The sequence below is a fragment of the Microplitis demolitor genome, chromosome 4, assembly GCF_026212275.2.
Source record: "Microplitis demolitor isolate Queensland-Clemson2020A chromosome 4, iyMicDemo2.1a, whole genome shotgun sequence".
NCBI lineage: Eukaryota > Metazoa > Arthropoda > Insecta > Hymenoptera > Braconidae > Microplitis > Microplitis demolitor.
Window position 1 is genome coordinate 2,560,401 of NC_068548.1, and position 23,014 is coordinate 2,583,414.

A 23,014-nucleotide genomic window follows, 5' to 3' on the forward strand; every position below is an offset into this window, starting at 1 on the left:
CCAAGTCCGATCCCAGATTTCGGCAGTAAATTTCCTTAAAGTTGAATTTCCAAGTTGACGACAATTTGCAAGCAAAAAAAGTGACTATTAAAGTCGTTTACTGTAAACTGACAGTAATCTTTTCGTGTACGCACGTGTTCTTGAATACAAAAAAAACATAACGTAGTTTTATTACTTAAATTTTAAACGATATCAAATTAGACCTTTAAATTTAAATGAATAAAATGGACTTGAGTACTAGTGATAGTGATGGCAGTGGTGATGATTGGGATGAACTGAATGAAGATGAATTGGTAAATGTCAGTTGTTTATTTTGCAGTGATGAATTTCGGGGTTATGATGAGGCTTTGAATCACCTCAAGTTACAACATCTATTCGATATGCCAAAATTAATAAAAGATTATCAGCTAGATGATTATTCTTTTAGAAAATTTATTAACTTTGTCAGACGGCATAAATTAATGCCAAATGATATTGGGTCAGTAAAAAATGATGCATGGAACAATGACGAATATCTAACGCCGATTATTCCAGACGATGCCTGGTTGATGTTCGGTAAGTTTTTACTGCCTGTTTTAAATACATTAATTTTAAATCACTATCTTTTTTTTAAGTTAACTAGGATTTAAATATCTTGTAAAAAGTCTGATATTTTCTCAGTAAATGTCAGATAAACAAAATGCTTCTCGCTGTTAATTCGAAATTTTGTTAACAAAAGTAAAAAACACTTTTGCAATTTTGAATTACAACATACTTGTGAATCAGATTATAAGCTGAATTTTTTTAAACCAAATTTGGATGTCTACTTGGTACATGCGGGAGAAGAAAAGTCGGTAAAATATCCTGTGTGATCGAATTCAAAAATTTGCCGCCGTAGTATCAATTTGCTTACCAATACTTGTATTTAGTAGACTAATAGATCAATCATTTGCCTCTGGATTTTGAATATTTGTATATACCTGAAGATCGGAAGTGATATGTCCAGAGATTGGGACATACCAGCTATACAAGAAAAATTTTAGAAGCTTAATCCAGTAAATTTTTTACTTTCAAATTTTCGTTGCACAAAAAACGTTCCAATCTTCAGGTGCATATTTTTTAAATTTATTTCCCATCATATATGCAACGAAAGTTTGAATTATTGCACTGTGTAGAGGAAAGTCGTTCATTACTTTTATGAAAAAATACATGATAAAAATTAGCGCATGCGCAATTTTTCAGCAGAGGCAGAATTTCAAACTTTCAGATGCGAATCCGATGAAAATTAGTAGTTCCAATCTGCCATCGCCTTTGACTTGGTACCAAATTACCCTCAGGTGAAAATGTCCTCCTTTCATCCTTTGGTGTGTAATATACTAGCCGCTAAAAAATCTCAAATTCAAAAATTCTTAATATTATGTAATATATTTTAATTACTGATTGAATAGATTTGAAACCATGTACATTTTAAATGTAAAATTAACATAAAAGTGATCCTATAAGTCAAATTAGCAAACATATTTAATTTGCTTCGTAATTTTGGCATAAACGACCGCTTTATTGATTGTTAATTAAAGATTGATTTAAGATATTGAAGAATTGGACGACAACTTAATAACGAACCAACGTACTATTGACGTTATTGAAGAAGTCAATGAGCCAAATACGTCAAGAAAGAGTGAAAAATTGAACTCTTATCCAGTTAACGCTGAAAATGGCTGTGTTACGTTGTCAGAACAACATTTTGTTGAGTTACAAAAAACTATCAAAGAATTGAAGTCGCAAATTAAGCAGCGCGAAGCAGCGTATTGTTTTGCCAAAGAGGTATGGGATCTTTTTTTATAACAAATTTGTAGTAATTTTCAAGAAAGTATTTTCTTTAGTTTTTAAAATTAAAAGACTGGTCAATTAAATATAGTATGAATATACTTTTTCAGCAAATCGAAGAAATGCAAAAAAAAATTCAAAATATCATTATTGATGATGATGTAGACACACCTAAAAGACAATTGAATAATAAGGGAGTTATTAATGACGAGGGTTACTTTAATACTTACAGTCATTTTGCTATTCATCACGAAATGTTAACGGTAATTAATTGTTGGAACTTTCTATACAACTACTTTTTTTTTTCTAATATAAAGTCGCCTTTTAACTGCTAAGGTCATTAGTAAATTAATGAATATTTTTTTCTTTCATTATTTAGGATACAGTAAGAACGGAAAGTTATCGTGATGCACTTTTGACAAATTCTCATTTATTTAATAATTGTACTATGCTAGATGTCGGTTGTGGCACTGGTATTTTATCAATGTTTGCTGCTAAATCAGGATGTAAAAAAATAATAAGTGTCGATCAATCTGATGTTATTTATCATGCAATGGACATTGTCAGGTATTGTAATAAAATAACCTTATTAATACAATATATATATTAGCATATACTTTTTTCAAATAAAATTTAGTCTTTTTTCTAAAATAATAGAAAATACTGGAGAAAAAAAATTATTAGAATCCTAGAACAATCCGCAGTCATTACAAATATTATTTTTCTAGAGAATTTATCTAGAATAGTGAACTTAATATGGAACATACTATAATTAATTAACATATATTACAGAGAAAATAATTTAAGTGACATTATTGAATTGAAAAAAGGACGACTGGAAGATATTGATCTTGGGGTTGATAAAGTCGATGCCATTGTATCAGAATGGATGGGATATTTCCTATTATTTGAAGGAATGTTAGATACAGTTATATACGCACGTGATCATCATTTAAAACCCGGTGGTAAATTGTTACCCAATCGTTGCACATTAAGTATCGTAGGAAGTGGTGATACAAGTAAGCTGATAGTTTATTTAAAATAGCGAAATATTTAATTGATTTTATTATTATTAATAAAAATTTTCATATTTTCAGAACGTTACATTGATCTAGTAGATTACTGGTCAAATGTATATGGCTTTAAAATGAGTTGTATGAAAGCCAAAGTTGTAAAAGAACCAAGCATAGAAATTTGTAATGTTAATGATATTGTTACAAATGTAGCTTTGATTCAAGATTTTGATCTTTATACAGTTGATACTAATTATATGAATTTCACTGCACCGTTTTCATTCACTGTGAAGAAAACGGGCTCACTGACAGCTATCGTTGGCTATTTTGATACTTTCTTTGATCTTGAGAATCCAATAAAATTCAGCACAGGGCCGCATAGTCAGCCAACTCATTGGAAACAAACAGTTTTTTCCCTCAGTGAACCAATCAGCATTACCGAAGGTGAATATAACTTACATTACATTAATTATTTTTATTTTTCTAATTTATACTGCTGGAAGTTGATGAATCTCTAGTTATTTTTAATTAAATACAGTCGGATTCCATTAATTCGTAAGAGCGCATGCGCTGTAGTTTTTAAAAGATAAGGAGCATCAGATATGTCGGAATTTCCAAGAAGTTTCCGCTCCTTCGTAAACTGAAATTCCGAATTAATGAAATTCTACTGTACTTTAAAAATGTTTTTATATTGTGATACAAATCATAAAAATTTAATTGCATATTTATTGTAATATAAAATATAAATCTTTTTAACTAAAATGTAAATTTCTAATGTTCGCAGATGAAATAATCGATGGAAAATTGATCTGTCAACGACACCCAAAAGATAATCGTGCGTTAATAATAACTATTACAATTAAAAACCATAGTCAAGTATATTATCTTGATTAGATATACATACGATTGCCTCAATATGAAATAGGATTTAAATTTTCAAATATAATAATCCCATTAATTGTTATGCCTTATTGTTATTGAGCTTCCTTTTTGACAATCAATCAATCAATCAATTAAATTGTTATAAATATTCCATTGAAACAATTAAATAAGCGTAATTTTTCCCGTTTGTTTGAGGTTAAGCACAATTTTTATAGCCTTGTAAATTTTACGCTGCACTGAGAAAAAAATTACGAATTTAAGTAAATGCATTTACTTGATAAAGATTTTATTAGATTAAACTAACATTCACTTGAGCCAAATGTATGTCTATTCAATTATAAAAATTTTTACTTGATTAAATAAAATGTATCATTGCCAATATATATAGGATATTAACTTGCAACTACGAATTTTTCTCAGTCTAATAATAAATCATTGTATTTTTAATAAAATAGTTTTACATTTAAATATTTAGTAGGTATTGATAAAAATAATTAATAATATATGAATAATGATATTCAGAACGTCTTATAAAAATAGTTTTTTTCTTCTTAATCATACAATATATGCTATCATATCTATTAGGGGCTGTACTTAAATTACGTAATGCATTTAAGGTCTTTTTGACCTCTTACTCAATTTATGTAATAAATCGTATCACTCCTTCCCTATATTGTATATTATTAATTTTATTTCTAGAAATTTCAGATCTTTCAAATTGCTTTCATAATTATTGAGAGAGATCTATAACACAAGTCTATAGTGGGTTAAAAGAAACTAAATTCTTAGAGGCATCTGACGTATTGTTGCCAAAACAATATAGTAGATTGTTACAGAAACAATTTAGTGTATAGGTTATGTGTATTGTTACTGTAACTATACAATATACTTTTGAGAGCTATATTTTTTTCGTGCAAATGTTAAATCAATGACATTTAACTATATGTGACTTTAATGATTATCAAGTTTTATAGTAATTTTGATAAGTTAGGTACAGACATGGAAAACGCCCCCAATTATTAAATTCTTGCATTTAAGTAACAGTAAAATAGGATTTGTTTAAATGTAATAAGTACATGAGCTGTAATTTAAATTAATAAGTAATATAAAAATTAGATTATCAATAGTGTTAATTGTTATTTGTTAGGTGTATTTTTTAACAGCGGAAATTAGGATTGTCTGTTTGCCAACCTTTGGCATTAGGACCAAATTGATAAACAAGTCGACGTCCTAATACAGGTTGAAATATTTTACTTTTGTAATAGTATCTAAAATAAAAAAATATGAAATATAATAAGCTATTGTTTAAAATTTATTTTGAATTAAAGTTGTTTAAATGATATTACAGACCTCATAGCCCGACTTAGTTTTTCGTAAGTCATTTTAGTATTTCCTTTACGAGAACCCCAACGTTTAGCGACTTCATCACTTCTAACGAAACGAAATTTCGCTTGAGAATAATCTTCCCAACATATTAAACTTGGACACGTTTCACGATTCCTTAATAAATCTCTTATGAATTCCCATAGTTTACCTTGTGTTGGTTCTATGAAAAAAAAAGAAGATTTAAGTTGACACAAGAAATATTTTGCACTATAAAGACAAAAATTTTCCAAGGGCTGGAAAAAAATTTAAAGTAAAATCGGAGTGCAAACGCGAATTTTAAAAAGAAGAAATAAAAACAAAGTTTACTACAAGCAGTTAAGAAATAAATTAAATAATGGCTTTGGCTTTAGATTTATCAAACCGGAAGTAGTTAAATATCCTGTCTACAAAATCTTAAATTTGTTTTCTTTTGTTTAATATTTTGCAAATGTTTAGTTTTAAATTTCAAATTTGATATATTGTTTAAATTTCTAAAACAAAATAAAATTTACTTTACCGAAATCAAAGAAGTTTTTTTTTAACTTACGGTTTTTTTTCGTTTTGTAAACTTTGTATCTTTGAGAATAACTTTTAGGTCTTGTGACATCAATACTATTGTCTGACTCTGCGTCTAAATTTATGGGAAAGAAACGAACTGTGAATATTGTTTTGAAACAATGAAAAATTTCTTTAAAATTTCAGTTTCGTTACCTGATAAATTTACTGAATTAAGTGTTTTGTTGGTATCATCTGCGCCGGGCCCTCGATTATTAGACATGAAACGCGTCACTAAAATGGAAACAATCCAGTAAACAACACTTGTACAAACAAATGACGACTGTGACTGATTGTCGAAACTAATCGATTATCTATCAATTTGTGCATATGGTAAACATCATATATATATTAGATAATAAAAAATAAACAAGATACTTACAGTTGTCGTAATTTTTCTGGGAATGCAATAGATCATAAAGTTGATCACCATACTTGAAGTCATGCATTTTAAAATCATGTTTAGTCAGTAATAGAAGATCTCGGCCAGCAATAGCAAGACTGTGTTGTATAGAAGAGTAACTTTGTCCTAAATACAATGCAGCATACATCAGCCAATCAATTGTGTCTTCTTGAGTCCAGTCATCTATTAATTTACTTAACCAGCCATTATTATCGGCATTATCACAATAGTCATCTAAAATAATAAATGAAGAAATACATTGTTTTTTCTAACTCTTTCTTCTTTTACGAAAATCAAGGTTACCGAGGGTAAATTTCTTCTCAGTCATTACATTCTTCCGATGATAATCACAGTCTTTCTTGTTGATTTCGTCCATGTCTAAGAGATCATGATCTTCATCATGTATGAACATGCTAGTATTCATTATTGATAAATCTAAATGAAGAAAACACTTACATTAATTTTAATAAAAACGAAATATATGATGATATAAATTATTGTGAAAATATAAATGATTTAAAATTCAATTAAAAAATTCATTTTTTAATAATTTCTTCACAGAAAAAAATAAGAATTTTTTATTATAAATTAAAAAAAAAAACAATTTTCCTTATACCGAGAAATTTTTTTTTCTGTGTACGATAATTTGATAATTACAAATTTATACACTAGAATAAAAGTTAAGTATTTACTAAAGAACATTACTAACTTACATTATTGTATTTAAATTTTAAATATCAGATCACTCCAATTTTAAGTGTAAAAAAGAATTGTATAAAACTAAGTGAGAACACTAAACATTGCACGGCTAAAACTCGTATAAAATGTACAAAAGTTGTATCGCGAAATGAAGGAAAAGATAAAAAAGTGTATTGAATACGACTCAATCAAAGATAGATCTTTGTATATGTACATCTATATATGAATAAATATTATCACCGACGTAGGATTGGTCGTGTATTCGTCGTTTACGTCATGCATTAGTCTTACGTTAAACTTAAGTTTACTACCACGCTAACCACGATGTCTGTACACAGCAGCAATACATTTATAGTCAAAAGGGGATTTCCCGCAACACACTATTACCAATCACAAGACTCGGATGACGAGCTGATTATCATAACAGCATGCGTTTTTTATCTTACAAATGAGTTTATTAATAAATTTGTGTGTGAAAAAAGATTGGATATACGATGCGAGAATTTTATAAATTAAACTCTCGGAATTCACAGGGACATTTAATAAAATAGAAAATACCACATCTTTTCTACGTGTTCAGCGTTAAAATTTACGTTTTTCATTAAAATATTAATACTAATAACATGATATCAGATTTTTTGAATTAGTTATTAAAGATGCTAACGCTGATAATCTGTTTGCATGATAATTTTGGGTGAAGTTGCGTTAAAAAGATTTTTCTTAAAAATAATTTTTTTTCTTTGTGTACTTTGATTTATTTTTTGTGTTTTTAAAAAATTTGAATTAATTAAAAATTTATCTGTAATAAAATTGGAATTTAAAAAAATATAACAGGTATTACTGTAAAAATACTTGTGTACAAAAAAGTATTTTTACAAGTGCGCTTGCACTTATAATATTATCGTGTTAATTAAATTAATAACAGATCTATCTGCTTTGTTCGGTGTTAATTAATATTATTAAAAAATTTCCAGTTCATTGGAAACAAGATTCATTTATTTATTTATTGAAATTTTGTTATACTGAGTAAAAAAATATTTTACATCAAAGTGAGTTCTTTCACTAGTGGCTGGTTTTCTTATTCATGCCTCTAGTATTATTCGTTCACTATTCATAGAAGACACTTTTTTCTCCCATGAAAACAAATATCTCATAAAAATTAGCATCGATCTGAGTAAAGCAAAACCATTTATAAAAAATGAAATTTCCTCTCATGGATAAGAATTTTATCTACCACTAAACCGCGAATTATTCAGGAAGTTGCGTTTCCCTAAAAGGCTTTAAAAAGTTGCATATTAAATCAAGAATCGCAGTCTCGATTTTAAAAAATTTAAATGATTCATTATAAAATAAATATACAGCACTAATTTGTCGTCAAATTGAAGGAAACTTTCGCTGAAGAACTCTGACACTGAGGGAGGAAGGTAAAGGCGCAAAATCATAACGAAGGGAACAAAATTTATTTACTTTTATGTCATATCTATTAATATTTGAAGTACAAAAATATTTATAAAAATTAATTTCTTGTATTAAATACTTATTTTTTCACGCAATTTATAAATAAACAATTTTGTCAATCATATAAAAATTATTCTTTTTCTCTACTTATTTGAATTTTGATCATTAGACGCAATTTGTGATGCCAAGTTTGCAAATTTCGCCATGTAATCCACACTGTTTTCGACCATTAGACATTGCATTTGACTGAGAACCTTTAAAAAACGGAAATTATAATTTTTAAGAATTTAATTTAATTTAAAATGAAAAATTTATTCACTTACATCAGACGATGGTCGTATAGACCCTAATTGACTTCCTGTTTGACTTCTTTGTGATCCTTTCAATGGTGATTCAAACTGACCAAGAAAACTACTCAGAGAATAATCGGCAACCTGTAATAAAAAAAATCTCATTGAATTTTTTTTATCAAATAAAAAAAATGTATTAAATGTATAAATTTAAATTTAATGAAGACAAAAATTATATCATTACCTCACTGTTAAGCCATTGACCTTCTCCTTCTTTCAAAATTTGAGTTGCCGACGTGATTATAGAGTTAGAAGGTTGTACTAATAGTCCATTATTAGAATGATCTGCACTGGCAGCAGCTAACGTTGATAATAAATTGTTTTCTGATTCAATATTTTCATTACTACCCAGTAACTCAATTCCGATGTCTTCAAGTTTATTATCATTATTATAATCACTAATTATTTCTCTTGTGGGATTCAAATTTAATTGACTTGGTTCTTTAATTTCATTCTTCTCACAGTTTAAATTACCAATTAATGGGACTGCTCTCTGTACAATTAAGTTCCGTTGCCTTACGGTACGACCACGTTTACAAAATCTTGTGGTGAATTTCTGAAAAAATAATAAAATTTTTTGAATAAAAAGTGAAACGTTAATTTATAATAAAAAAAAATTCAACTGACGTCTAACTGAGTTTTAAATGCCTCTTGGCTGCCAGTTTTGTGATAAACTTGTGGAATTAACGGTCTCCTGAATGTCGAATCTTTAGTCGAAGGCATTCGTGATGACACGACAGTTTCACTGCTACTTGACGTATTGTCAAAGGCTTTACTTGTACCATAGTTGTGTTTAGCGATAGATAAAAGTTTTTGTAGAGCAAGACAAAGACTTTCATCTTGTTTTTTCAAATCTTTGTTTAACGAGGGATTGTCATTTGGAACTCTGTCATTTTTTTTCGGAACATCCCACCAGTATTCTAATATTATTTTTGATTCTCGTCCAAACTATTAATAAATAAATTAAAACTAATAAAAAAAGAAAAGTTAATTTTATAATTTAACCCTGGCGAATCCGGATTACAATAAATTACCACAAATTACCGTAGAATGCGGTATTTCTACGGCAAACTTGCTGCATCTTACGGTGGATTACGGTAATTTGCAGTATTTTTTACCGTAAACACAGTATACTTTCTACAGTTTTATAGTGCAGTACTTCACTTTATGGTAAAATACCGCAAGATTATTATAAGCTAGTGGTAAATTACCGACCATTCACCACAAATTCGTGGTAAAAATACCGATACTTCGCCGTAAAATTCTGCGTCACCGTAAATTACGGTAATTATTGTAATTTACCGTGATTAGGATCTGCCAGAGAATAAACAGATTAATTAATTACCATTAAAAATAAATCACCAATAGTTATAGTATTAGATTCATCAATATTCCAGCCTTCCCTAATTCTATCAATTGTTTCACGTCCAGGAAATCGATTTGGTTCAATACTGAAATTACTATTGACATTAACATTATTATTACTATTTGAATCTCCCACATTTTTATCACTATGACTAGCAAAAAGAGATTTATCTATGCAATTTAGATGCGTATCTAAATTATCTAAATCACTATTATTATCATTTAATTTATCGTTATCATCCGCACCAGCGACTCCTCCACTGCCAGCGACTCTTAAACTCGGCAATTTTTTGTCGATTTTTTTCTTGATAGTTTTTTTGCCGACGCTCTTAAATTGTTGGACATAACCCAGTAATTCATCCCGCGAACTTTTTAAGCTCAAACGCTGCTCGTATGAATTAAACGACACGCTATTGCTGGTTAAATATTCGCCGAGATTGACCATTGGTAGAGATATTTTAGCGCCTTCGACTGGCGCAACTCGCAGCAGTTCATTGTCATTAAATTTTTTGTCATAAAACAATTCGCTGTCGATATTCAGAGATGGTTTGAATTTTACCGGCTTCCAGCGCTGCTGTAAAAAGGCCAATAAACTGGACAAGCGCCGTTGGATTGGCACCAGTGTTCGAACTCGGGGATTCATAGCATTCGCTTGTACTTTCCACCAGGTTAAATTATTTCCCGGTCGTAATTCAACGGTAACACGCGGCGGTAATTTTATTTCTTCTTGCCAATCTTCAAGTTGATTCAATTTCCTCAAAGCCCGACATATCGGCGTTTTAATTCGCATCGTTTTCCCTCGTAAACGAACTTGGGTTGATCCCCAGTAAATTAATTCGTTTAATTTTAGCAAAAATTTTTCATGTATGCGTGGTAATTTACGACGTAATTCGCCGTAGTTAATTAATCCGTAAATTTCTTGCGACGTTTTTTTAACGTCTTCAGAAAATTTCAGGTGTTTTGATATTTTTAACCAAGTGCGGTAGTAAAAATGACGAATTTGCTCCTTGTTCTTTATCATATTTTCTGGTAAACCTTTTTTCTTTCCTTGGTTTAAAAAGTATCCTTGCAATCCGTCGAAATCTTTCCCGTACTCGTTTACTGCCTTAAAAAATGTATTTTTATCTTCTAGCGACCACAGTTCGCATGAACGTTTTAACGATCTGACTATTTTTGCTTCGCCTTCATCATCTTTATTATCTAAAAATAGCAGAGTAATGATTATCTTAAAAGGTAATTATAAATATTCTAATTAAAATTTAAATTCTAATAATTATTTTAGTGAGCCTTGAAATTTTTATAATTTTCTAAGATAAAATTTTCTACAAGTAAAAAAACTTATTGCGAAATGGCTTTTTCTAATTTGATAAAAATGAAATTAAAGAGAAAATATTAGAAAGCCATCAAATTTTAATCGGAGTTTAAGAAGTTGAAAGTGAAAAATTCTTAGGATTCAGTTCTAGGATATTCTCGTAAATATTTTTACAGGGTACTACAAACCGGAAGTATCGGGAATTTTCAGGAAAATATTGGGAAATATGAAAATTTTAGGGAATTTTGATTGCAATAATTCAAAATTTTTTAATTTTTAAATGATAGTCAACCGGAGGTATCTCAAAAGAAAATGGTCGTACATCATGGCTACATTTTTGGAAAACCGGGAAATGTCAGGGAATTATAAATATACTGGAAAAATCAGGAAAAAGTCAGAAAATTTCTTTACAAAACCGAAAAATTTTTACGTTCAAATTATCTCTGATGGAAATTTTTCAGACTTTTCTCTGAAAAAGTCTTTAGAACTGAGTTTTGCAGAGAAAATTCCGGAAAATTTTCACCAAGAATTTTTTAAAATTAAAATTACCTGATAAAATATTACCTTTTTTATCAGTGATTTGATTAGAATCAGTTGAATCAACTCTCATTTTTTTCGTTCCTCGGACAATTTTAGCCTGCGAATTTTTCGCATCAGTTGCTGTTTTATTTTCCAAAATTAATACTGTGTCGTCTTTTTTTACTGAACCAATTAAACTCGTTAAATATTCATCTTTTTCTTTATCTTTCTCCATTGTTTACGTTCAATATTTTCCTTTTTTATTCAAAAATATACATACATACGTTCAAGTTATCATTTCTATCTGTTTTTTAAAAAATACAAAAAACCCTTTCAATAATTTTTATTTATAATTCAAAATCATAAATAATATAAAGGAAATTAAAATTTTACTTACGTCAAAGACTGACGTTATGTTTTCGGTCGATATTTATATGTTCAGCGTTTTTGACATTTGATTCTGGCATTTAATTCAAATTTTAATACTGCTTATACAATAATTCAAATCAATCTATTATTATCTTTACCAATTATAACAATATCAGTCTAAAAAATTCACTTATAATTATAGAATATTGAGGTTATCTTATCGTGATGTCAAACTTCACTTCTATTTGCTTTCTTTCTGTCTCACTCGTTTTTGTAAACTCTCTTTCTTGTTCTTTTCTTAATTTCAATTCAATGTTGTCATGTCACGCCATCTATTATTTATAAATAAGATTTAATAGTTTAATTATTTTATTTCACTAACAATAATAAATGAATAGAAAATTTATTCTCTAAAAATATGAAATTGGAATCAGCAGTTATTAAAAAAATTTATTTTTTTAATCAAGAAAATACTGACGGGTGACAGTTTTAAAAAATTCATGTGAATTTTTAGAAATTTTATTGTATATTTTTTAAAAATTTTTTTATGAAAAAATTCATGTAAGATTGCTTGAGAATCCATATAAAAAATTATGGATTACTATAAGAATCCATGAGTATTTGGATTCTCATATGGGAAATCCAGATAGGAAACTTTGTACCTGAATGGGATGGGAATCCCATATTTTATTAATAACGTGACGCTTTTTGTTAATTTTCCTAGTTCCTAATTCACACAAGATTCCCATATGGATTTGGTATGGTGTAGATTTTTATAGAAACCCATTTGAAAATCTATTATCGGGATCTATGGTGGATTTCCATATGGATTTTTTATAAGTGTAAATGTCGCATACATAAAAAAATTTTTAAATTACATATAAAAAGATTAAACATTAAATTGATAAAATAAGAAAAAATGCACGTACTGCTTCTAGAATTTTTTAAATTTTTTGTTAAAAACTTTTTTTTTTTATTATTTAACAATTATCAGATGTCCGCCAACTTTACTGTCATCATTTTTTTATTTTTACTCTTACATTTTATTTATTTATTCTGAAATTTGAAAAATTTTTAATCGTCAGCTATATTCACACTCATATTTTTTTGACATGGCAAGAAATTGTATAAAATATAACTAAAATATTTTTTTAAAGTTTTTTATGAGCAATTTTTAAATTTTTTTCAAAAAGGATTGAAATAAATGTTTATTTAAAAGAAATACATTTTTTCAATGTCTGCTACCTTCAGTATCATTAATTTTACCATGAAACTGAAGTTAGCTATCTAGTAATTTTTGAATTTTTTTAAAAACTAAATTATAAAAAAAGAACCTTTGGTTTTTTTAAATTTTCTACATGCGCAAAGTTTTAGTTTCATTTTCTCTAATCGATTTGTTGAAAAAATATAAATTCAAAATATTTATATGTCTGCTAACTTCAGGGTCATATATCATAAGTATGCAAAAAGTAGTTCTAGCTCTGCTGGTTTAAAAAATATGATGAATATTTATAACAGTAAAAAAATTAAAGTATTAAGCTAGATAAGATTATTTTTTATGAGTTTTTTAAAAGTTTAAAAGCTAAAAATAAAAACACGAATTACTGAAATTGAATTAAAATTCAAACAGTAGATGTCAGTGCAGTTGACTTCTTAAAGTGGCTGAAAAAAAGAAAACGAACACAATCAGAGTTTACGATCTAAAATAAATTTAATTCTATGATTGATAGTTTTAAAAAAGGATAGATGAAGTAAAGTAAAGTGGCCTTGATATAACATCTGATTTATTCCTGTAAAAAGCAAAGTGTACTTAATTATTCTATAATATATTATTTAGAAAATTAAACTCCGGAAAATAAATATATTTTTAATTAACTTAAAAAATCATCGGTGACAGTAACGGTAATTTTAAAAATACTATTAAGATTCAAACCCATCACTAGTTTGATATAATTCATTATTTTAAAAATCCATTTAAACGATAATGTTTTCGAAATGAATTTTTAAAAATACGTCAAAATTATTCCCTTAAAAAGAAAACGACGAAAAAAATAAAAGTTAAAAATAAATTTTTCATATAACAGTAAAATAAAAAATATAAAAATAATATATTTATAAAAAACAATTAAATTTTAACGAGTATATTATCAATAAATTGAAAATTAATAAAAAAAAGAAGAAAAAAAAAAATTTAATGCTTAGTGGAGGTTAATTATTTGTGATATATTATAATGCGATCAGTAGTGAATGTCGAATTAATTGGAATTTATGTACTTCGGATTCTTTGTTGGTGTTGCGCTGAAGTAATTGCTGGTGGTGGTGCATTAGACGCTTCATCTAGATATCATACGAGGTCTAGTGATGGATCAAATCATATTAGTTCAACAACATTCTCGCCAACATTTACTGAGGGTATCGCTCAAGCTGTTGCACACGATACCTTGCAGTCTCGTAAGTTTGTCAATTTAAAATAAAAAATAAAACAATAAAGAGTTCAAATATATTTACTATAATTATCATTAATTTATATTACAGCTGCGGATAATTGCAATGACGATTTAGCATGCATTACAATGGCATCTCACGATCGCTTAGGTTTAGAAGCTATCAAAACACTACATAGTCAATTAGATGATGATGCTGATGGTGATGTCGATTTATCAGAATCTGATGACGTAAGTATGCGAAATAATAACAAAATGAAAGAGATAATTAGTATGCGATTGCTCACTTCGATTGCGAAGCAGAGATAGTGTTCTGCTGGCGCCAAATTTAAACGCCGGGTTGTCATGGACCTGAAGACCGAAAAGTTCTCGCGCCTGATTTTTATTTGAAACATTTCGGGAATCCAGTAGATTTTTTACTTTGCCGCGCGAACGTTCCGATCTTCAGGTCGTGGTTGTAAATTTGAATCATCACTAATTTTTTTTTTTATTGATTTAGTTTCTCAGGGAAGAACTGCAGTATGAGGCTGGATATGAAAGACGTCAACGTGCTTTTCATCACAATGATGATATGCATATTAGTGTTAGAGAATTATGGGAGGCTTGGTTGAGATCTGAAGTTCATAATTGGACAATTGAACAGACTTCCGAGTGGTTGACCACAAATGTTGAGCTTCCACAATATGTGCCGAATTTTATACAGCATCGTGTTACCGGAGCAACACTTCCTAGGTTTTATTTTTATCTACTACTGTCTTATCAAAAAAATTCATATGAAAATTCAGCCTAGATTCTTATGTCGATTCCTACATGGTGTTTTCGGATGGATTCCCATATGGTTTCCTTTAGAAATCCAACATAGATTGATCTCGTATCAGTAGACGATATGGAAATCTAGATACCCTTAACTCTATAGAAATTACTTACATAGAAACTCAGATTCCTAGATTAATTTCCTATAAATAAAACCATAAACTTCTTCATTAATTCCTATGGATTTTTACATAATTCCATGCTTTCCTATATGAATTTCTATGGGTTCTCATGTAATGCCATGTGGATTTTTTTGATAGGGTAGTAATTGTACATACTGATGAATTTAAGACTAAAAAATAAATTTTTTTGTTTGAAATAGACTGGCTGTGAATAATATGCACTATCTTAATAATGTCTTGGGTATCAAAGATCCTATTCACAAACAAAAAATTGCACTGAAAGCTATGGACGTGGTCTTGTTCGGACCACCTAAAGGTAAATCTTATTTTTCTGACATAAGTATCGAGAGCTTGAGGAATTTTTAATAAAAAAGCGTATTTGTATTACAAATTGTCAACATAAAAATGTTTGTTTGGTAGATTCCGGCCATAGTTTAAAAGATCTGATATTAATAACTTTATTGTTTGGAGCGTTAATCGGGTGTTGGTATGCTTATCAGCAAAAAAAAAGCTCGCAGAAGCATTTAAGAAGAATGATGAAGGATATGGAAGGTCTTCACAAAGCCGAACTAGCGCTAGAAGATTTACAGGTATTTTAAATAAATAAATAGATATCTTGGCAATTTTGCGCACTGATTTATTTATTTTTTTATTTATAAGACCACGGAGCTGTTTTTGCAGCAGACTTTATTGTTAACTGATTATTATAATTATTATTTTCTCTTATTACAGAAAGAACTTGAGAGAGCGAGATTAGAACAAGAAAATGCTACAACAGCCAAACAAAATTTAGAGAAAAGACTTCAAGACGAAAGTATGGGCTTACATACGTCTTATTCAGATCTAGAAGTATCACAATTGAAAGCTGAAATCGAAGTAAGTTTTATAAAAAATACAGAATTCAAAATATTAGTTGACTTTTTATTGTAATACAGTCAAAATCCATTAAATCGGAACTTCTCCTGAATTTTGAATCCCACTACGAGCTACGCTGTGACATAATGATATGTATTTATTTTTTCAGATGCTGAAAATGGAACTACAACGTGCAGAAGGAGAACTAGAAGATCGCTGTTGGTCACCACCTGTTGGATTACAACATTGGTTACAATTAACTCATGAAATTGAAAATAAATCTTACACTAAGAAAAAAATATCTGCGGAGAAACAATTGCAACAAGCACGCGAAGCAGTAAGTACTATTAATTAAATAAGATAATTGAGAAAACATGACTTAATGTGAGTAAAACGCGTGATTTCAAAAATTCGACAGTAGAGGGCTACCTCTCTACTTTGTGTTCGAAGTACGCAATAATATTGAAAACTCGCGATGGGATATCTACCTTTTACAGTACAGTGGTTTATAATTGAATTAAGAAATTTTTAAATAGACCTCGTGTTTACCTAAGAAACACTGTTTGCTAGTATATATACTTTATTATAAATATATTCTGCGCCATCTATTGATACTCTCGATCTATAGTAAACGATAAAACGTATTTATAAAAAAATAAGTAATACAGCTATTCAAAAGATAGAAATTGTGGTGTAACTGCCAGTCTAATATCAATTATAATTAAACCATATGATATTGAGTTGCGATTTTCAAAAGGGTTATGTGCATTATCTATATGAAGAAATTGAAAAGAAGATTAAGTTGAAAGATTATATTTTTCAAAAGTTACATTGTTTCCAAGCCCACAAACTTGAGAGAAAATTAACATTATGTTACTAAAAACAACTATTTTTGTATTGACATCTTAACTGATTGATTTGAAATCGTATAAAATCTGTTCTTTAATTATTTTTCTTTGTAACAGTGTATTTTTCACACCATTTAAGTATATATTTTAAATTTCAGATACAATTTAACATGACGATATCTATTTTTTGATTTTCAGGCGAGTATAGAGCATAGCCACCGCGCTTCGCGCTTAAGGCATGCAATATGTTTTCGATAAACACATTTACTTACTTTCTTACTCACCTCTCTCACACACACATATACACACGCGCGTGCACACGCACCCATTTAGCCACGTTCCTTCAAAGATCATCAGTAGCGACTGTTATCCCTACAAATTGAGATTTAAAAATCGAAAATCGAACGATATTCAATCATTTCAGTTTCTACAAAGTTTTTAATAATTAGAAGTAAAAATCGACTACAAAATCCAAAGACAATCGATCGCACTCGTAGTAATACCCTCTCGATACTCATTTCATTTGAATTACATTTTTTATTATACAAATATCTGATCATACATATATTTGTATCGTGGTAGTAATAGGCCTGGTTTTAAGTAGACAACTATTTTCGCAAACTCATTTATTTATCCAAAAACGTCTAAACGTCTGTTATGTTCAATGGTGTGCATGTTAGAGATTGGTCGTTTTCATTGGAAAAACTTTTTCGCGCATGCGTGTATACATACGCGCGTTGTTTCTGCGCACACTTTTTTGAAGGGTCAGTTAAAAAAAAAATGTTATTTATGTTTCCTGAAAATTTGTTTTTAAATACTGGCCCTTAAAAAAAGTATGCGCAGAAGCAGTATATGTATTTGCGAAAAAAAAAATTCCAAAAAAAAGCGGCCATTGTTTTGTACAAAAAAAAATGAACCAACTGTTCTGCATAGTTGTTAGATGTTATATTCTCAAAATTCAGCGAAAGCTGTATAAATAATACAACTATTTCTCTCTAGTGTGAAAAATTACGCAAAAAGCGATCAAGTCTTGTCGGAGCATTTGTATCTACTCATGGAAAATCAATTGATGAAGTAGACAAAAGTATCGTTGAAGCGAGAACAGCATTAAATGAAGTAACAGCTGAACTACAAGAACGAGTCCACCGTTGGAAACAAATGGAACTCCTCTGTGGATTTAATATAATCAACAATAACGGCCTTAATTATTTAGAAAATATTTTATATCGCGGATCACAGAATGGACGCAGTCTGGGATTACGAGGTAATTAATAATATATACAATACATCTTTGTGTTTTTTTAAATTTGCGCACCTCAAGTGCGAACGTATTACGTGTGCTTTAGGAACGCTTCAAAATTTTCGACTAGTTTATGTAATTGATTTAATGCCTTTTTCATGAGTTGGGAAAATCCAAAAGTGCGCAACTTAAACGCTCATGTTATATATTGAATACTTGAGTGACTTAATTACTTAACTAAAACAAGTCTCGATATTACTAAATTTTTCAACCAATAGGATCTAATTTATGAGTTGATTACATAAATTTCTTAGCAAAAAAAATGATTGTGGATTGTGGCCTGTCTTTCGCGACTTTATTTATAAAAAAAAACCCTTATTTTTTGTACTTTTCAGGACGAATGAGTAGTAGCCAAGATGATTTAGATGATGACGGAGGTTCATTGTATGCACAATCAGTTTCTGGTGCTGCAGGTAAGACGGAAACGGACAACCATGAGCACTTCGATTAACCCTTAGTTAGTTTTTTTTATTTTTTATAATTTGTTTGTTAAGAAAAATCGCTTCTGTCACAATTATATTGTAATATCAAACAATACGTATTTATGCTTTCTATTTTTTTAAATTTTGTTAGTAGAACATTTTATATTTTTTAGACATGTTTTTTTGTGATAAGTTTAATTTTTTTTTCATCCCTTGAGAAAATTTTGAGTGACTGCAATAAATTGAATTTTTTTTCAATACTCGAGTGAATTTTATATATACATCAGTTTTACATGACAAAAAATATTAGAGTTTGGATAGAAAGAACAGAATGTTATTTGATATATTTATTATTTTATCTCATTAAAATCGATTACTTTTTTTAAAAAAGATAATTTATGTTATTGTGATGTATAATTTAATTTGTTATAACTAGTGAAGTAATTGAATTGTTATATAAGTAGATTAAATAATTTTTAATTCAAGTTATTTGTTATTTTTTAAATCATCAAAATAAAGTATTAAAACTATAGATTGTAACTGAAAACAAAAACTGCACTTTATAATATGGTTTGCATGATGTACCATAAAATTATCCCATTAGTACACTTAATTACCCTATAATTTTACATTAACGTGAAATTTAGTGATATTCTATAGCTTTTCATTTTACACCTAGCTTTATTAATAATATTCCCTTATTCATATCCAAGACTAGTTTTATAAATCTAGTATAAATGTAAGACTAAAAGATGTGTTTTGTAAAACGGGTTTAAAATCCTTGAATCCGTGAACGTGCAACCAAATAATGAAGAAAGTCTTGTTTTCCTGAGAATAGAAATCCCTCGAAGATGGCAAGGAAAGAAGTCTAGTTTTCTGGACCAGCCCTAATTTCTGGCTTACTTAGATCTTAGCTAGTTACGGCTGCTTTAATGATATTTTCAAGTACGCGCTTGCAAATGCCTCGAGCGCAATAAAGGGAGAGACACCGTTCAACACTTACTGCTAAAATGCACCGAGTTTGGGTCGATCGTAAAAGAAGTGGCTACAAATCGGTCAGGTTTTTGCCTCATCCCAAAATTCCTTAAGCTCTTAGTGATTTCAGCAAAAATTGCCTACACCGAAAATTCAGTAACCACTTTCAGTGAAGACAAGAAAGAGAAGAACAAGAAAACTAGTTTAAAACCTCGACTTTTTGAAGATTTCTAATCTTCCTAGTGAGAAGTTACAAAAAACAAACATTCTAATAAATAAAAAAGAACATGTTCTTTTTAAAAAAGACTTCTTGGAAATAGTTTTTGGTGCGAAATTTCTATACCAAGTGCATGGATAGAATATGAAACGATTCTTCCCATGCGTCTAAACACGTCACGGTTAGCGCTCAAGTGAAACAACCAAAACTAGGATATTTTTTTCATGTCACCTCGATGTTCCAGTTCGCTGGCAACTAATAAGTAGACATTTTTTTTAGTTCCTGCCATGTCGCGTCTCTAGAATTCTATAGTTTGATAAGGATCATTTTATATAATTGCATATGAAAATTCGCTGGTTATCGTTACGTGTCGACCACTTATAAAAAACAAAGTAATTAACGTCTAATATAACACACTAACGCTACACTACCAGCTTAAGTTCCCCAATTGACTATAATTAAAAAATATTCGAATGATTGGTTTTGAATTTTGCATAATAACTGTTGGATTAAAAAGATTTTGCATTTGTTTTTGTTACTATAAAAAAAAAAAATAAATATAAAATATAATTGTGAGTTAATTTGTATTTTCAGGGACATTAGAGAATGTTGGTTGGAAGGAATCATCTTTACCTCCAGACTCATCGAGTAGTGAAACAGGGAAAGAAACGCCGCCAGAAGTACATTTTACATTAGGTGACGATGATCCTGCAATACAACCATCATCCAAAGCATCATTAACACGTGATAAATCATCATCATCAATGGTTCGGTCTTTTAGTCACGACGCAAATATGATTAGCGATGACACTAGAAATAGCACAACATCATTGTCTAAAATTTCACTTTCTGATAATTCACTAATGGATTCTTCGGATAAAAAAACACGAAAATATTTACGTGATTTGCCAACAGTTATGTCCGTTGATGATGAAACATTATCAACTGACTCAAATTCAACTGCTGATAACGACGAAATTAAACGACGGCGAAGAAAATTGTTTCCCGCTTTCAGAAAGAATAAAGGGAAAAATACGTGATTATAAAAAATATGGATAAATTCAACATATTAATAATAGTTTATAATAAAATCAAAGCTTCCGATTGCAATTATAATCGATATTTAAGAATTTCTCATACTGAACATAAATCAAAAACCACCCGAATTTTTCAGAAATTTAATTGCCAGCATTGAACATTAATAATAATTATATGTGTGAGGGAATAATTAATTTAGATTCAGTTAAAAGAATGTGAAATTAGCTTATTACAAATTATTTAAATTTATACCGAGTTTTCCTGATTAAAAACTCTGATTGAATCTGAAACTCAATTTATATGAACGTCCAATCAGAATTGCTCGGAAGTATTCTAAGTATCCAATTAATCACATTTTAATCAAATTTAATCGTAATATAATTATGTTAATTTTTCCATTTTCTTTTTTCCAATTAAAACTGAATAGTTAATCGGAAATTTTTGATTAATTAGATTAATTAGAATTTTCTAATCGTATTCAATCAGAGTTTTTAGTCAGGGGTTTGTAGTTAACATAATTTTCGTTTGAAAACTAAAACATTGATCTGAAAAAATAAGTTTTTCATAAACTTTTTAATACTACTTGAAGCCTTATCAGATTGAAAGTATACAATATTTTTATACAATTTTTAATTGTATCATAAAAATGAATGTTTATTTTCTTACGTGACAATATTTAACTGTTATAATTATATAAGGCTTCATATATTGTCTTAAATATTAATCTTCGCTAAACAATGAAAAAAATTTTTTTCAAACAATTATAATAATTTTGAATTAAAAATCTTTTTCTCTTGTAAAAAGCTAATTAACAACATTTTTTTGAATGATATTAAAAAGTGATTGTATTATAAAGTAGGTTTAAGCATACTTAACGCAAAATGATGATAACATTAAATTATTGATAATTGTACATTGTAATCTCCATAAAAATGACAATATAAATATAGGAATAAATAAATTTTTTAGTGATATTATATAGCAGTGAGTTTTGTAAAATAATTGTCGTCTTTTGTGAACTAGATAAGAAAAAAAAATTAATTATTTATAATATTATATTTGATTGTTAAGTACAGCAATACTGATTAACTCTGTTACAATTTAATTAATATAAAATTTTTGAGTTTCTATTAAGAAAAAAAAATCAAATGAATAAAATAAATTAATATGCACCTTAAAAAAAATCATTATCATCATAAAATAATCTTGTATAAATTAAACGTAAAAAAGATATTCATATGTGAAAAGTAATGGAATGATTCTTTATATGGAATCATATTCATTTAGATATATATAAGTATGTATATACATAAGTGGAATATCATATTCATCACGAGATCTCCAAAACTATAAGTCCCATTGACTTTAAATTTGACATATCCCTGTTTAAAAAATCTCATAGAATGTATTAAATTTTCATAAATTTTTATAGATTTTATGAGAATGTTATATGAAAATGTGTTATAATTAAGTATAGGTCTTATACATACAGCTATGAGAATCTATCATTTTTTTTAAGCAGAGATATATTCCTTTGCTGACATAGACACATCCATCGACAATAGATTTTATGCTTTTATTCCAAATGGATTTCTTGATCTAATTACTTCCCCTAACGATTGGTTTGTAGCAATGGTTGCTATGACAACGCGTAGTTCTTAGAAACAGTTGCTATGGCAACGGTTTGCTCTTAGTAGCAGTTGCTATAGCAACAGTTGCCCCTAGCAACGGTTAGTCTTATCAATGGTTGCTATGGCAACGATTATTCCTTAGCAACGGTTTGTCTAACGCTCTTTAGACTCTCATGGGCATTTCAGGGAGCGCCATAAATGCAAATTTTCATGTTTTTTAACCAAAAGACATACGAAATTAAATTTTAAAAAG

At 28.8% G+C, this 23,014-nt stretch overlaps 4 protein-coding genes across 8 annotated transcripts; 2 read left to right on the forward strand and 2 right to left on the reverse strand.

Moving 5' to 3' along the window:
- Positions 1 to 118: 118 nt before the first annotated feature.
- Positions 119 to 3,717, forward strand: LOC103570251 (uncharacterized). The gene is made up of 7 exons (XM_008547934.3): positions 119 to 555; positions 1,568 to 1,803; positions 1,917 to 2,069; positions 2,186 to 2,373; positions 2,599 to 2,825; positions 2,904 to 3,263; positions 3,604 to 3,717. The coding sequence occupies exons 1-7, from the start codon at positions 216 to 218 to the stop codon at positions 3,711 to 3,713; spliced, it is 1,614 nt and encodes a 537-aa protein (XP_008546156.1). The 5' UTR covers positions 119 to 215; the 3' UTR covers positions 3,714 to 3,717.
- Positions 3,718 to 4,844: 1,127 nt separating this feature from the next.
- Positions 4,845 to 6,959, reverse strand: LOC103570250 (ETS-related transcription factor Elf-5). The gene is made up of 7 exons (XM_008547933.3): positions 6,738 to 6,959; positions 6,328 to 6,459; positions 6,004 to 6,258; positions 5,778 to 5,855; positions 5,614 to 5,697; positions 5,052 to 5,247; positions 4,845 to 4,969 (listed from the first exon to the last, which is right to left on the reverse strand). The coding sequence occupies exons 2-7, from the start codon at positions 6,446 to 6,448 to the stop codon at positions 4,858 to 4,860; spliced, it is 846 nt and encodes a 281-aa protein (XP_008546155.1). The 5' UTR covers positions 6,449 to 6,459; positions 6,738 to 6,959; the 3' UTR covers positions 4,845 to 4,857.
- Positions 6,960 to 7,147: 188 nt separating this feature from the next.
- Positions 7,148 to 12,409, reverse strand: LOC103570249 (protein cramped). Its single transcript, XM_008547932.2, has 7 exons — positions 12,125 to 12,409; positions 11,773 to 12,031; positions 9,877 to 11,096; positions 9,159 to 9,479; positions 8,716 to 9,087; positions 8,505 to 8,615; positions 7,148 to 8,435 (listed from the first exon to the last, which is right to left on the reverse strand). The coding sequence occupies exons 2-7, from the start codon at positions 11,960 to 11,962 to the stop codon at positions 8,325 to 8,327; spliced, it is 2,325 nt and encodes a 774-aa protein (XP_008546154.1). The 5' UTR covers positions 11,963 to 12,031; positions 12,125 to 12,409; the 3' UTR covers positions 7,148 to 8,324.
- LOC103570248 (stromal interaction molecule homolog) lies at positions 11,099 to 21,840 on the forward strand. 5 transcript variants are annotated; one of them, XM_053738150.1, is made up of 11 exons: positions 11,099 to 11,129; positions 14,401 to 14,547; positions 14,632 to 14,771; positions 15,040 to 15,272; positions 15,676 to 15,791; positions 15,896 to 16,065; positions 16,208 to 16,351; positions 16,500 to 16,667; positions 18,178 to 18,442; positions 18,814 to 18,891; positions 20,687 to 21,840. In XM_053738150.1, the coding sequence occupies exons 1-11, from the start codon at positions 11,114 to 11,116 to the stop codon at positions 21,130 to 21,132; spliced, it is 1,923 nt and encodes a 640-aa protein (XP_053594125.1). In that variant the 5' UTR covers positions 11,099 to 11,113; the 3' UTR covers positions 21,133 to 21,840. The 5 variants fall into 5 exon arrangements, with proteins under 5 accessions (XP_053594125.1, XP_053594126.1, XP_053594124.1 ...); XM_053738151.1 differs by lacking the exon at positions 11,099 to 11,129 and adding an exon at positions 13,843 to 13,998 and having other exon boundaries at positions 20,687 to 21,839; XM_053738149.1 differs by lacking the exon at positions 11,099 to 11,129 and having other exon boundaries at positions 13,843 to 14,547; positions 20,687 to 21,839.
- The last annotated feature ends 1,174 nt before the right edge of the window (positions 21,841 to 23,014 follow it).

Excerpts from the sequence above, each read along its gene's own strand:
- LOC103570248 (XM_053738149.1), top strand. The coding sequence starts at position 14,328 with ATGCGATCAGTAGTGAATGTCGAATTAATTGGAATTTATGTACTTCGG. Across the intron at positions 14,772-15,039 it reads ATTTATCAGAATCTGATGAC|TTTCTCAGGGAAGAACTGCA; the intron begins GTAAGTATGCGA and ends TTATTGATTTAG. Across the intron at positions 15,273-15,675 it reads ACCGGAGCAACACTTCCTAG|ACTGGCTGTGAATAATATGC; the intron begins GTTTTATTTTTA and ends TGTTTGAAATAG.
- LOC103570251 (XM_008547934.3), top strand. The coding sequence starts at position 216 with ATGAATAAAATGGACTTGAGTACTAGTGATAGTGATGGCAGTGGTGAT. Across the intron at positions 2,826-2,903 it reads CGTAGGAAGTGGTGATACAA|AACGTTACATTGATCTAGTA; the intron begins GTAAGCTGATAG and ends TCATATTTTCAG. Across the intron at positions 3,264-3,603 it reads ACCAATCAGCATTACCGAAG|ATGAAATAATCGATGGAAAA; the intron begins GTGAATATAACT and ends TAATGTTCGCAG.
- LOC103570250 (XM_008547933.3), bottom strand. The coding sequence starts at position 6,448 with ATGAATACTAGCATGTTCATACATGATGAAGATCATGATCTCTTAGAC. Across the intron at positions 5,698-5,777 it reads TAATTCAGTAAATTTATCAG|ACGCAGAGTCAGACAATAGT; the intron begins GTAACGAAACTG and ends CCATAAATTTAG. Across the intron at positions 4,970-5,051 it reads AAACTAAGTCGGGCTATGAG|ATACTATTACAAAAGTAAAA; the intron begins GTCTGTAATATC and ends TTTTTATTTTAG.
- LOC103570249 (XM_008547932.2), bottom strand. The coding sequence starts at position 11,962 with ATGGAGAAAGATAAAGAAAAAGATGAATATTTAACGAGTTTAATTGGT. Across the intron at positions 9,088-9,158 it reads CATTTAAAACTCAGTTAGAC|AAATTCACCACAAGATTTTG; the intron begins GTCAGTTGAATT and ends TTATTTTTTCAG. Across the intron at positions 8,436-8,504 it reads CTATACGACCATCGTCTGAT|GTTCTCAGTCAAATGCAATG; the intron begins GTAAGTGAATAA and ends CGTTTTTTAAAG.